Raw genomic sequence first — 15,249 nt, 5'->3', positions numbered from 1 at the left:
GACTCTGATGCAGCAGGAAACTTTGGTCACTACGTGTTTCCAAACGCTGACAAACCATCTCCACCGCTGTGTTCCCGACTGCGCATGAACTGCTCAGCAATCCGTTTGCAGTTGACGTGGAAACAGCACATGTGAACATCCAAATGGAGCTGATTGAGCTCCAGTGTAACGACACACTCATTTTGGCCCTCTCTGTGATTGAGTTTGACACCCCTGGTCTACTGCTTGCTTTGCGCAGTTTCTCCTCAGCTGTTTCGCGAAGGGCAGGGCTCCGCCCCCCCCCACACACACACACGTGCGCACACAGTTACAGTCAGAGACTCAGTGGAGGAAAGGAGAGGGGAGAACTAAAAGAAAATCCGCTGCTAAATGTTTTACTTTAAAATGACACAGTATACGTATTTATTACTTGTTAAACATGTTAAAAATGTCAGCTCAAAATTGTCTGCATAACACATCGAGAGAGCCATATATGGCTCGTGAGCCATATGTTCCCGACCCCTGTACTAGGGGGTTGATTCAAGATGGCAACCTATGCGGTTGGTGTGCGGTGAGCTCAAAACTTTAAGTTATACCACAGCAAAAAAGAAACAGCTTAATCGAATTATCTCTGCTGTCATGGTTGACCCACAATTGAGGTGGGTTGCAGTGTAGCTATTATTGTAAAATAAAAAGTAAAAGTAAGTCATTTTATTTCAAAGGGTGTAAGAAAGCAAGGGAACACTCTAAAACTCTGTCAGGGACACTCTAAAACTAAAGCAAACGCGGCCTTAACGAGACAGGGATCATTTAATGTTGTTCAGAAAAGAGAGTCTGTTGCAGTGGGCTAGCTCCACAGGCCACACGGTGGTCAGAGCTAAGCAGGCCTTGCTGCTGAGGAGAACAGATAAGGGGTGAAGAGAAGAGAGTGAGCGCACACAGTGGTAACACCAAATCCTCTTGTTGTCACCTCAGGCTGGGGTTTCTAGATGTTTTCGACTCTTGTCTCATCCATGTTCCACAGCTTGGTTGGACATATTATGTTGTTTAGCTTCTGAAGGTTTTTATAAACCTCAAATAATTGACCCACTTTTACTTCATTAAAGCCTAGTCTGGTGGTTTGTGGGGGTGCAGACAGAGAGGCATGGATTCCTCTTCATGAACGCTGGGAACCAGTCTTCCTCAGCAACTCACTAAAAACGAAGCAATGGCTAGCGGCAAGTAGCACCGTTGCGACCTACTTTAGCTGGGGGGCTGGCGCTGGTGACAGCAATCTGAAACGGGCAGCGCAGGAGGGAAAGTTATTTTTATAGCCTGTAGTTATTTATAGGCCACAAAGAGATTTGTATCTTGTTTTGCTGTACTGCCAGCCCTTTCTTTTTACATTGAGTTTGCCTTTCATAATGCTGCTACTTTTTTCCACAACACTGTCCTGCAAATATTTCTGAATTAAAGCCTGGTGTTACCAGGAGTGTTTGTAGGTCTGAACTCAGAGTCCTTATAGGACTTGTGTGCCACGGCCTCATGGGCGTCACCGAGCACATTCTCCAGATACTGCAGAGTGAATGTTGCCTCCTTCATCCACAGGCTGCCGAGTTCCTCTGCTTCATCTTTATGAGGTGGGTATGCAGGATTCCTCTTGTCTTTCAAATAAAAACAAAATAAGCCTTAGTTCAATTTCAAGTTATACATGCACATAACACACGGAGGCCTACATACACAACAATATTTTATTTTAAATGTCTATATTTCAAAATACATTACATAAATATTATCACATCAACAAACATTTTTATAATTTTTGATTGGATTTACATCGTACCACAGAGATGCACCTAACTCCATTTCACGGTTTTATACCTTTTTAATATTTTGCCATCAACTGTCACATTTAGATTAACCCAATAATCGAAGTAGCAAAAACTTTATGTAACAGGCAATAACAGTTGTGACAATGCTGGGAATTTTCCCGAGACATCATTCTCAATGCATTTGAGACAGAGACAGGGACAAGTACAGATACTCCATTTTCATAGTTCCTGTTGAACAGTTGCTCTTGAACGTGCACAGACCACATGGTCCAGAGAGGGGGTGTGGTTAACAGGTCTCAGGTCTTGCAAATCAATAAATGACTGCTTGCTCCAGATGCTCAGGTGTGTGCATGCTGGTCAAACCAAACCGATAGCTGTGGTGATTATTTCTCCAAATATTTAAGTCGGCGTTCCAGCCCCGCTTCATTATGGCAGCTTCAACAGTTCCAATAGAGCTACAGAGATGTCTTGCTGGTGTACATGGGAGTGAAGATGCATTAACAAACACTGTCATTGTCATTATTGACAGTGCACAATATGCATGTAAAGATGTATTCATTGTTAAACACTTACATGCACAGAATACTCCTCTTTTTTTCTTTATCCAATGTATTTTAAATATCTACAGTGTAGCTGCTGATCTACTCTCCGGAGCAGAAGGTGGCGGTAATAGGCTGGATGCCAGCCGCCGTTAAGCAAGAAGAAGTGGTAGAAGAAGAATGGAAGCTGCTGTTAAAACCCAAAGAAGAAGAATAAGCCTACGGATAGGAGCCTCAATAGCCTCTTCTACGGAGTTCTTCAATTTCTTTACTGTTCCCCGGTTAGCTGTCACCTCCAAAATGTCTACCACCCAGTTACTGAGAGTGTACGTCAACCAGCGCCTGACTGTGGCTGTTGAGGAAATACTCGAGATGTTTGGAAGAACAATAAACGAGTACGAGGAGGAAATCCATCGCCAACGCAGGCTGCTGGGAGCTGAACAGTTGCCCGCCACCAAAATAATGTTAAACAACGAATCAGGTTGGTCCATTTCATTTGATAAGGTCTTGCATTTGAACCATCTTACTGGTCAGTAGGGTAATATGATATGCAGTGTGTCAGTCGCTGTATTAAACTGTTACTGTACTTGTTGGCTGCCAGAGTCACACACTTCATCCTCCATCACTGTTGACGTCAGCTTGCTAAACAAGCTGCATACACGGCACAGAAGGTAACATGCGAAGATAACGTGTCAATCATCAGCTAATGATAATGTTTAGGAACTTTATGCCGAGTAACTGACACGCAATATGTATCCAATGTACTTTAATTTAATGCAGCTGCTCTGAATAAAAGTAGACCAGCCAGCTAGTAATATTCAATACTGTGATACAATACAATGATTAATAACACAACAGGGATGTGTCCATTACGCTTCCTAGTTGCAGCTGCTGGCAACAGAATTAAATGTCAAACAAAGGGTGGTGTTGGTCTAGTGGTCTAGTGGGACTGCTTCCAAACAGAACACCAGATGGTTGTGAGTTCAACACCAGGGCTGCCACCATTGTGCCTCTGAGCAAGGTGCTTAACCCCGAGCTGCTCCAGGGAGACTGTCCCTGCAGTTAGTTCACTGTAAGTCTCTCTGGATAAGAGCGTCTGCTAAATGATCTGTAATGTAAAAAAATGAAGTAGACTTCAACATTCATTAACCTTTTATCATAAATGAGTAACTCCGTTAACCCTCATATCCAACATATCCCAAATGATTCTGACACACTAAAAATGTATGTTTTAGTTAGTGCATCAGTCTTTCCATGCAGGCAACCTATCAGCAGTCAGAATGTTAAACACTTAACTATTGTTTGAAGTTCAAGTTCCAGCAATATTAACTGTACAACAACCATACAAGGACAATCTGATGTCAGCACACCCTTGCTCGTTGTATTTCCTAGACGTACAGCATTTATAAAGAAATACTCCTTAATTTAACTTTTTCCATATGTCTTTTATTTGTTCCATGATGTCCTGTTTGTTTGTATCTCAGGTGTCTCTCGGGAAATCCAGCCGCTGATTGTCAATACAAAGCTTCCCCCTGAACAGCAGGAGTTGAGCCCTAGTCTGCATACGGAGCCCCCGCAGCCCCCATGCATTAAAGAGGAGCCAGAGGAGGTGTGGATCAGACAGGGGATTCAAGGGCTAGAGGGGGATATCCCTCCTGTCTCTGTGAAGAGTGAAGATGATGAAGAGAAACCTCAGTTCTCACTGCTTCATCAAAGACAAAGTGAGGAGCACAGAGAGGCAGCTCAGCAGACAGAAGCCGGAGCGTGTGGAGAGAACTGTGGAGGATCAGAACCAGCCTTTGACTTGGACGTAGACGGTTTTTTAAAAGCAACCAGGGATGGTCAGTTTTTCCTTTCACAGTGTTTTAAAACAGAGACTGAAGACTTAGACGGTGACTGGAACCAAATGACTGAATCTCAGCCGTTTTCAGACTCACTGAAAGACAATGAAGCTTATAAAAGATCTGACAATCAGAAAACACTCCATAAATGCCCAGCGTGTGGCAAAACATTTAAGCACAACACCGCTCTGCAGAGACACATCACATGCCACACAGGAGAGAGGCCATTCGACTGTGCTGAGTGTGGAAAGACATTTAGACAAAAGGGAAGTTTGCACATACACATGAGAAAACACACCGGAGAGAAGCCTTTTTGTTGCTTGGTGTGTGGTAAAAACTTCACCCAGAGCGGAACATTAGCTGCACACATGAGAATTCATACTGGAGAGAAGCCTTTCAGCTGCTCCGTGTGTAAGAAAAGGTACAATGAAAGAGGGACACTAGTCAGACACATGAGAGTCCACACGGGAGAGAAACCCTTTACTTGCTCACTTTGCGGTAAAAGATTTAGTGAAAAAGGAAATCTGAATAAGCACAAGAGAGTCCACACAGGGGAGAAACCATTCAGTTGTAGTGTATGTGATAAAAAATTTAGTTTGCTGTCACATCTCAAAATCCACAAGTGTCCTGGTGAAACTTTAGAGAAGGCGCTTCAGTTAGAATGTCCAACAGTTAGCACACGATGAAGTGCACAGGAAAGTTGTCTCTTCACTTTTCTCTGGTGTTAAATAGTCCAAGGAAACAATCAGCAGACTAATTTATAATAACAATAACCATCTGCTGAGGCTTAAGTGTGATTCAGAATTATTTAACTTAACTGCGTATTGTAAAAATACTTTAAGATCCAGCCAACTGGGAACAGGAGTCAGAAGGGAACATGCTATTGAAACCACACTCGGATTTCCATGTTTGGCCCCAGAGTCAAGTTCGAAGGTTGACATCCATTGTGTGTCCAGTACACAGATGGGTCTGGGATGTTGTCGGCACACTTGTGCACAAAGACTGGCGGCACGGGGAAATTGCCAGCCAAGCATAATCAGAAGTTAAACAATACTTCACCTTCTACCAGTTCAAAACCTTTCTTAAATATGTGTGTCTTGTTTAGAGAGAACGGTCAACACCAGAACCTGACCAATGCATCCTGGGTTGATGTTTGCTCACTTATTGCAGGTATGTTGTGTATAAATATAAATGTCAATAAGGTACAAGAAAATCTAGCACATGCACTATATGGACAAAAGTATTGGGCCGCTCGTCTTAATCATTGAATTCAGGTGTTTCATTCAGTCCCATTGCCACAGGTGTATAACATCAAGCACCACCATGCAGCCTTCACAAACGTGTGAAAGAATGGTTCACTCTAAAGAGCTCACTGAATTCTAACGTGGTTCTGTAATAGGATGCAGCGTTGCAACAAGTCAGTTGGTGAAAGCTCTTCTCTCCTAGATATTCCACGATTCCACTGTAAGTGGTATTATTGCAAAGTGGAAACATTTAGGAACCACAACAACTCAGCCACAAAGTGGCAGACCACGTAAAGTTAGAGCGGGTCGCCGAAGGCTGAGGCGCAGAGTGCGTACAAGCATTAATATCAGCACCAAAACTGTGCGCCGGGAGCTTCATGCAAGCCTTACATCACTAAGCACAATGCCAAGTGCCACTGGACTCTGGAGCAGTGGAAACATGTTCTGTAGAGTGACGAATCACGCTCCTCTATCTGGCAGTCTGATGGACGAGGCTGGGTTTGGTGAATGCCAGAAGAACATTACCTGCCTGACTGAAGGTTGGTGGAGGAGGGTTAATGCTACGTGGTTGTTTCTCTGGGGTTGGCCGACGCCCTTTAGTTACAGTGAAGGGAATTAACATCTTAAGTCATTTTGGATAACTCTATGCTTCCAACTTTGTGGAAACCAGTTTGGGGAAGAACCTTCTCTGTTGCAGCATGACTGCCCCAGTGCACAAAGCAAGGTCTACAAATGCATGGTGTGATGAGTTTGGTGTGGAAGAACTTGACAGGCCTGCACAGAGCTCTGACATCAACCCCATTGAACCTTTGGGATGAACAGAGATTGCGAGCCGGGCCCTCTCGTCCAACATCAGTGTCTGACCTCACTAATGCTCTTCTGGATGAACGGGACACACTCCAACATGTTGTAGAAAGCCTTCCAGAAGAGTGGAAGATGTTATAGCTGGAGGACCAACTTCATATTAAAGCCTGTGAATTTGGAATGTAATGTCATAAAAGCTCCTGTAGGTGTAATGTGGAGGTGGCCCAATACTTGTCCATATAGTGTATGTGTCAAAGATATGCGGTGTCTGTTGCATAGTTAGGGTTAAAATAAATGTTCTACCTACGGCATTCAGAGCAATTATATAGCAATAAACAACTATTTGCTGTGTAAAGATGCAGTGGATCAAAGATAAAGATAAGGATCAAAGTGTGTGTTGTAATCAGTTTCTCTGCCCTGTTTTTATAGCCGGTCTGGCCACGTGTCGATGTTGGTGCATGTGAGTCCCTTGTGGCTGGCTAATGGCCGCTCTGCACTGCGCTCATACGGTGGTTGCCGCTGATAGCGCTGACCTGACACGCAGTGTTGTCATGGAACCCTCGCGGCCCCCCTCTGGTTCCCCCTCTGGTTCCCCCTCTGGTTCCCCCTCAGGTTAACACTTTGCTCTTGTCAGCATTGCTGCCGTAGTTTGCACTGTTTTTGCTGTAACTGTAGTGCCGTTAGCTGCCGGCTCAGCCATCGCCATGTTGACATCTGTGTTTTAAATTATATATTATTATGAAAAAATAACATTAAAATGTATCGTTGAAGCTATAATGACACAGAATCCAATAATGCATTTGATGTTATTAGAGAGCAATGCTTCCTGGTTTATAATATCCAATAGTGCTCTCTTGTAGCTCACATGCTGTATTTTAAGCTTCTTGCTGGATATTCATCCATAGACTGGCATTAATTAAAAATATAGGGAAATAGTTGGTCAGATTATTACAATTATTTAAACATGTTCGCAGCATTTATGTGCATAGTCTTGATTGACATGTTGGGAAATAGGCTTTTACGTCCGTAAATGAAGCTCCCGCCTGCTTCCGCATAGCATAATGGTAACTTCCTGAAGTCTCTGCTTGTTGCCTGGCAACAGTGATAGGTCTGACTCATACAAGTTATTGCGCTCGGCAAAAAAGTGAAGCATATACTGATCTATAAAGCCTCAGCTTGTCATTTTTAACTTCAGTTTGTGTAGTGATTAGTGAGCTTCAGAGGCGCTGCTGGAAGGATTGTTATCGGTGCACTCGGGCTGCTCAAAGTGTCAATCATCTGTGTCATCAGTCAACAAGCAGCTGAGCTGAACTACCTTTTTTCAGTGAAATTACTTTACGTCAAAATAAACAATGAACACTGAGAAATGCAGGACGACAGCAGAGCAGACTATACACGTTTGTAAGTCATGGTCATATGAGCTGAAACAGAAGATGGACAGCTCTCAGGTGTATTACTCTTTCTACAGGAAGCAACACTTGGTACAGAGTGTACACCTTAGGTGGACGTGTGTTTCGAATGCTATCCACACATCTCACACTCTTCTTATAGATTAAGCAAATATGTCGAAATAGTCTCATGTAAATAATAATAAATGATATTATTCCCTTCATTGTGGAATCTAAAGATTATTCAAAATGATCGCGTTCAGCTGAAATAATTGAGATCAGGCATCTTTTGTTGAAGAAAGGTGTTTAGACAAAATGTCAACAATCAGCAGCCATGTTGAAAGTGAAGCACATGTGTGATTCCCATTCAACAGAGCTGCAGTTTTGATGTAAATGTAGATTTGACCTGTAATGACCCTGTGCTGACTCACCGTGTCAGTCAGGGCAGCAGGCCCACGTACCTCCCAATATGCTCCAGTTGTTGGGATGTAGAGAAGTAACAGAGTATGTTCTGCTTGTTGTTCCTTTACCTGCATGCAAATCCAAAAAGACATGCAAATATATGAATCTTTTAGTAATATTACGCAATGTTTCATAGATTAAAACCCCAACGTGTGACGAGTAATGTTCAGTTACATGAATCTAAGATTAAATAGTTGTTTGATAGGAATACGTTTTAATAGTTTCCATGAGTCCTGTAGACAATTTGAGTATATGTATATAGATGGTTGCAGTATAATAATGAATAATATTGGTATTTGATTTTAAACCTTTTTAAATGGACCCATAGTTCAGTGAAGTTCTAGCTCATTTGAAAAAAAAGACATTTGAAAAAGGTCCAGTAGGTGGCGATATTTCCTTCAAATTGAACACTGGGATCTGCAGTATGAGCTACAATCCCCATGGCTCTCTGTCACTGAAGTATTAGTAATGGTTAAAGGTTGGGTCCAAGTGTTGTCACAATACAAACATATTTCCTAACATCTATTTGTGGGCAAATGGACAAAACAAGGTGAGTTCCATATGTTCAACTGACTGACTGAATATTTGATAGAATTGTAGCAAATGTGTCTGGATTTGGCCTTATGGACATTGGTAACATAACTTTGTCAACAGAAGTCACATGTGCAGAGTGTTTCACTGGAGTGCTGGACGTTGACCTGCAGCTGTATTTAACATAGAGAATTTAACATACATCATTGTACATCACTGCATTAAAACCTTTGTGTCATTCTATTGCAATTGAATTAGGTGTAATTGTAACAATCAACAACAACACTAATTATGATAATGACAAAATAGCAGTGTATTATGAATTACACAGACATTTAGTCAGACATGCTTCAGAGATTACACACAAACACAAGTCCATCCAGAGTAGGACAAACTGAAAACTGTTCTCATGGCTATAGCGTTAGCCACTCATCAGGGATATTGGTCAGCACACTTTCAACAATTCGTTCTAGGAAGGAACAGTTACCCAGATAGATTCAGGTCCAGATATTTGAATGTGCACTCCACCAAGTGGACTGAATCATGTGGCATCATGACATAAAGCAGTGGTGTGTCAGTTGAAGAACAATCAATCAAATCCGGGGGAATAACGAATAGCTAATCAGTGCCACAGTCGGGACTAACCTCATTGTCAAGCTTGTCGCCATGTCTTCTCAATATCGCCTCTACTGCATTTAAAAACCCCACAAAAGCTGTATGTTGGCATAGCGACGCATCACTGTCGACTTAGTGATTGATGTTGACTGAGGGAAGACGCAGTATGTAGCTCTCTAGTGATTGGTTAGGAGAAATGTAATTCCCCTCCTCCTGAGATGTCCTCACAGACCATCACAACCCACTGTCCCCTGGACCTTTGTTCAGAAGTAAACGTACAGATGTAGCCATTTCTTATTTTAAGTACCCCAAAATTATAAAGGAACAATAAATAAAATCTCATCAGAATTATTAAGTGATGCAGATGTCATAACTTCATCTTCCCCGAAACGTCTTATGGACGTACATACCCTGTAATAGAATCGATACCGAATGGGTAAATAATAACTAGCTACAGGATAAGTTCTTTGTAAAGGCCCTGACACACAGTGCTGTATGGCAGAAACGTATGCTGGCGCATATGAAAATTAGCATATACAACGCTTATGAATGTATACAGAGCCTATTGATAGCGTATCACATACTTAAACAAAATGTATTCCTTCGGTGTATGGCGGAAACGTATGCCGGTGTTTACAGAATATTGTGAATTTTTTGACAGGGCCTTTAGATCCTGAATTTTTACCCCCTCATTCCAAAACATCTTGTTCCCCAGAACCTGTATACATGTACCGATAGGTACTAGTACATTGTTAGTACAAAAGATTACACTGTAACTATGAAGTAATTATGCTGTATGTTGCTGACTGTAATTTAAAGCGCTACCAAACCGATATTTAGACTCACAATACATACAATATAAACAGAAGCAAAGTATATAAAAATGTACAGAAATTTAAGTTGGATAACCATTGTTTAGTATTTTAGGTCAGACTACGTGAGGTTGAATGCTGATGTGAAGAGATGTGTTTTGAGGTTACTTTTATATGAGTCAACCTCTCAAATGTGGGGAGAAGAGGGGCTTGCTAGGAGAAGACCCTGCCACCTACGACTTGTTTTGCACTAACCGGCTCATGCATCAGCTGAACATGACAGTCAAGAGAACATGCTTTTCCACATGAGTCAAGAAAAGAGTCAGTGGTCATATCGGTGACAGAGGTTTGGAGGTGAGTGAGCTACATGGCAACATTTCCGAGCGTTTTACCACCATAAAACCTTCCTGGTTACAAAGCATTACATCCCTAACCAGAAGGATTTATTCAAGTGGCCATATCGCAAAGACACCAAACCCTCTTCTATAAATGCAGATATCGGCTCACTGATGTGCTGGGCGAGTGATGCCTTTTGGATGATCCTGTAATTAGTTCAGCTTTGGGAGCGTGAGAAAAAGGGGAAGCTGGGTTCTGGACTTCAGCCAGAGAATTAAAGTGGTTGAAGAGCTGAAAAAAGTTTTCGGCAAAATTGGGATCGTAGGGAAAAGCTTCCTGTTGCCCAGGAGGAGCAACTGTGCGTGTGGCCAGTAAATGGTAAATGATCTTGCATTTATAAAGCACCTTTCTAGTCTGCCGACCACTCAAAGCACTTTTGCACTTACATGATAAAATATATCTATTCACACAGGCATTCATAAACTGATGGCAGGGCTGAACTGCTCATCGTCTAATCTAAATGCTAGGTACGGTGATATTCTCAGGTCATCCTTTTAGTAATGATTTGATGTTGATTTAGCTCAGACTCTCAGTCAATGCAGCAGGGAAATAGTGTATTCTGTAGTGATTAACTCAAATGCAGAACACTGAATCAGGAAGCTGAATGAAGAACATATTGTCACAATTCTTATTGCGAAGAAAGGAGTCACTTCGTCAGGTGAGAGCAGGGACTTGAGCCGTGAGCCAGAGGGTTGAGCCATGCAGAGTGAGACCAAAGGAGGGAGTCTTTAGTCCTGATTGTGATCCAGTAGAACAGGAGGTGACGGAGCCAGGAGGCACTAGAAACAGCAATTAGCAGCTCTGAGTTTACACAAAAAGAGTGAATCGAGAGGCTTGAACGAAACTAACTAACTGTAGCTGAGTCTATATCTGACGGTGTGGTGGAGCCTAGTATTTATTGATTTATTGAATGCTCATTGAATAGATGTGTTGTGCATGAATGCTAGGTGTAATTGCTATTTTATGTTTAGAATGGAAGAGGCTATAATGTGGTTTAGGTGCTATAGTTGGCTAGGGTTCACCATCATCGGCTTTCTTATTAATATGATGTAACACCCAATGGTCACATTCACTCCTCTCTTCAGATGCACTTTTGAAGTCCTCTCCCCGCCACCCTGGGCCGGATTATCCAATAATGGCCATAACGGGCAAGGGCTCAAGGGCCCACGCGACCATCGGGGCCCTCCCAAGCCACACACACAATAGAAGAAATAGATTAATTTTTTTCCTAGTGCCAGGTCATTACAAAATACCCTTGTGTATATTTAGCAGCCCACCAAAACCTGAGGCTAACGTTAGCTGTAGCTGCTCCCATTGGATTGATGAGGCATCTGACACAACGTTGTGTGGGGAAATCAGCGAGGTGAGGAGGAGGAGACTGCCAGATAGACAGACATGAAGCAGATGAGGAGAACAGGAGAGAGACAAAGAGCAAAGAGACAACCTACATTATACATAGTATTATCATTATGAAAAAGCAAAAGCTCTTGTTGCCGTTTCCTCCCTGTCCGTCTATTACAGCACTATTGTCTTTCATTATTTTTCTGGCACTGGGTAAACAACTTCCCAGTGCGCTGTGGACAAATTATACCAATTTCTTCTTGACAGGGACCAGGGCATGCTGAAGCTGAAATGCATTAACTGTAAAGGGACAGTTTAATGTAATATCTGTTTCTCTGGCAGTGGTGATGCAGTGAACAAATAGTATCGGCAGAGTAATGGAGTGCAAAAACAATTACAATTACAGTGTGTTTCTGAACAAAGGGAAAATGGAATTAGAGAAGTAAAAATAAATTGAAGAGTAATTCCTTTGCAGTGTGTCATGCTCAACCCTGAGGAGAGCCACTAGCTATATATATCATCATTCCAACACTGCCATTATTAATAGCTTCATATTATTTGATCCTGATAACAATATCAGAGAGAGATAGCTGCAGATTGGTTGCACCAGATAGCATTCATCCCAGAGCCCCCCTGCACTATAGAAATACAAACACATGCTGAAGAATAACGGCCACCGTTGTCCCCAGGAGAATAGGAAGCGTTGGGTTATTAAGATGGTAAGTGCTGATATGAGACAGAAATCTGTCAGGATGTGTCCTTATGTGTCTGAGTGAGTGTTTGCTTAGTAGTCCTGCTTGATCTTACACCTCACTGGATTTGAACATTTATACTCTCCATTACTCAATGTCCAGAGGATTATGCTACATCTGCTTGGCTACACTCTTTGGCATAGAAACAAGATGAATACTTGAAGCCATAAACAGTCACCATACACCATTACACCGTAATGAACATGTCAACTAAATTCTTGTTATTCCTTTATTCTGGGCTTTGCCACATGCATTCCTTTAATTTTCCTTTCACATACACATATTTTCACTTTCAAATCAATTAATTTTTAATTTCATTCTATGATTACATTTCATTTAGCTGACGCTTTTGTCCAAAGTGACTTACAATAAGTGCAAACAATCATGAGGATACAATTTCGAACAGCAACAATCCTACAAGTGCATTAGCTTCAAATAAGCCAAATCAATGTAAGTGCAACATACATTGGTGTTTTGTTTGAGTTAAATCTGGGTCCCACTCGCAGTGAGGGAGTACCAAGCCGATTGGCCGATGCAGAGCGAAGTGAACGTGCTGGAGTGTATAGTTTGACCGACAGATTCGGGCCGCCACTGGTAGCCAGTGAAGGGAGCGGTGTAGTGTGGGAGAACTTGGATAGATTGAAGACCAGTCAGGCTGCTGCATTCTGAATGAGCTGTAGAGGTTGGATGGTGCATGTCCAGCGAGGAGGGAGTTGCAGTAGTCGAGGCGTGAGATGACAAGAACCTGCGTCGCCTTCTGAGTCAGTAGGGGACGTATCCTCCTGATGTTGTACAGAGTGTGTCTGCTGGAGCGGGTTATTCCAGCGATGTTGGTACCGAAGGACAGTTGGTCGTCCAGTGTCACACCCAGATTCCTTGCAGTCTGAGTCAGGGAAACAACAGAGGTGTTGATAATAAGGTATTTAAAGGGAGAGCCCTTCACTTGAAGGAAACGCAGTTTGGTCTTTTTGGAGGTTGAGTTTCAAGTGGTGTGCGGACATCCACTGAGAGATATCAGCCAGACAAGCAGAGATCCGTGCCTCCACCTGGGTTTCAGATCTGGGAAAAGGCACAATCAGTTGAGTGTCATGAAAAGCCATAAGGGTGAATGACAGAGCCAAGTGAGTTGGTGTGCAGAGAGAAGAGGAGGGGACCCATGACGGAGCCCTGAGGAACCCCATTGTTGAGTTGATAAGGGTCTGACAGAGAACCTCTCCAAGTTACTCTGTAGGTAACTCTTTGAAGTAGGATTTGAGCAGGGAGAGAGCAGAACCTGAGACTCCCAGTTATTGGAGGGTGTAAAGGAGTATCTGGTGGTTCACTGTGTCAAACGCAGCAGAAAGATCCAGAAGGATGACAACAGAGGAGAGGGAGGCTGCTCTAACAGCGTGAAGTTCCTCAGTGACAGCGAGGAGGGCAGTCTCAGTTGAGTGGCCTGCCTTGAAACCAGATTGGTGAAGATAGAGAAGGTTGTTCTGGTGAAGGTAAGATGATAGTTGATTGAAGCTCAAATATTTTTAAAATAAATGGAAGAAGAGAGACAGGTCTGTAGTTGTTCACTTCAGAAGGGTTGAGTGTGGGTTTCTTGAGATGGGGGAGAAAAGAAAGAAGGTCAGGAGCGATAGACTGGAGAAGGGGAGAGGGGATTGGGTCCAGAGGGCAGGTGGTAGGGAGGACAGAGAGTAGAGGGTTATAAGTTCATATGGAGATAGGAGTGAAGAAAAGAGTGAGAGTGGGGGTAAGTGATGTGGATGGTGAACAATCAATGTCAGTTGATAAGTTGGAAAATGAAGAGTGCATGTAATCCATTTTCTTTTTTACAAATAAGTTGACAAAGTGGTACAGTAGAAGGGAAGAAGGAAGTGGGGGACTGGTGGGTTCGAGAAGGCTGATTGAATTTTAGATTTAGATGAATGTGCCTTTTGCTTCAGAAATAGAGGAAGAGAAAGAGGAGAAAAGAGTTTGAAAGGCAAGGAGGTCGTTAGGGTGTTTTGAATTCAACCATTTTCTTTCAGCTGCCCGGAGGATGGTTCTGTTAGCACGCACTGAGTCATCCAACCAGGGAGCTGGAGGGGACTGGCGAACCTGCCGTGAAGTCAGAGGACAGAGAGAGTCCAGACAGGAGGACAGAGTAGACAGATGAAGGGAGGGCTGAGAGGACAGCTGAGGAAAGAGACGAGGGCGAGAGGGATGATACTAATAATAAATTGTAATCATAATATTTATTCATAGAGCTGTTTTCAAAACCCCATTTACAAAGTGCTTCATATGAATTAAGATAAACACTTTATAAACATTTGGTTTTATGATAGAGCAGATTAAACCAATTCACCCTAATGTAAAATATAAGAAATACAAAATAGATTAAAAAAACTCACATAAAAAAACTCAAATAAATTATAACTCAAATAAAATCAGGAAAGCTCTTCAGTAAATATGTTTTAGGAAGAGAGATGGCATTAACTCAGCCAGTCTGTCGTTTGGCAGGTCAAGTGCCTCAGGTCTCTGACTGCAAACGCTCCACCCTCTCTAGTTTTAAGCTAGCCAGATAAAAGATAAGACACTCATCATAAATATAGAAAGGAGCAAGGCCACGAACAGCCATAAAAGTAATCATAACTTAAAATGTATTCAAAAACATGAATTGATACTTTCGTGTCAGATTAGGAATCTTAGTTTCAATATTGGAAAAAGCTCCTGGGCAGCAGTAAGTCACAGCCTGAGGAAGAGCAAT

The 15,249-nt window shown here is 42.4% G+C and overlaps 1 protein-coding gene across 5 annotated transcripts; it reads left to right on the top strand.

The window, feature by feature from the left end:
- Positions 1-506: 506 nt before the first annotated feature.
- LOC115008703 (zinc finger protein 239-like) lies at positions 507-10,071 on the top strand. Of its 5 annotated transcripts, none has more exons than XM_029432448.1 (4): positions 507-550; positions 1,567-1,598; positions 2,419-2,810; positions 3,814-10,071. In XM_029432448.1, exons 3-4 carry the CDS (start codon positions 2,510-2,512, stop codon positions 4,854-4,856), a joined length of 1,344 nt encoding a protein of 447 aa, XP_029288308.1. In that variant the 5' UTR covers positions 507-550; positions 1,567-1,598; positions 2,419-2,509; the 3' UTR covers positions 4,857-10,071. The 5 variants fall into 5 exon arrangements, with proteins under 5 accessions (XP_029288308.1, XP_029288310.1, XP_029288306.1 ...); XM_029432446.1 differs by having other exon boundaries at positions 529-550; positions 1,449-1,598; XM_029432447.1 differs by having other exon boundaries at positions 535-550; positions 1,484-1,598.
- The last annotated feature ends 5,178 nt before the right edge of the window (positions 10,072-15,249 follow it).

The sequence above is a fragment of the Cottoperca gobio genome, chromosome 5, assembly GCF_900634415.1.
Source record: "Cottoperca gobio chromosome 5, fCotGob3.1, whole genome shotgun sequence".
Classification (NCBI taxonomy): Eukaryota; Metazoa; Chordata; class Actinopteri; order Perciformes; family Bovichtidae; genus Cottoperca; species Cottoperca gobio.
The sequence above is the reverse complement of the archived record's forward strand: the minus strand, read 5'-3'. Positions and strand labels throughout refer to the sequence as shown.

Bases quoted from the DNA above. Each gene is read 5' to 3' on its own strand.
- LOC115008703 (XM_029432448.1), top strand. From the start codon at position 2,510: ATGGAAGCTGCTGTTAAAACCCAAAGAAGAAGAATAAGCCTACGGATA. The intron at 2,811-3,813 runs GTTGGTCCATTT...TTTGTATCTCAG, and splicing joins AATGTTAAACAACGAATCAG to GTGTCTCTCGGGAAATCCAG.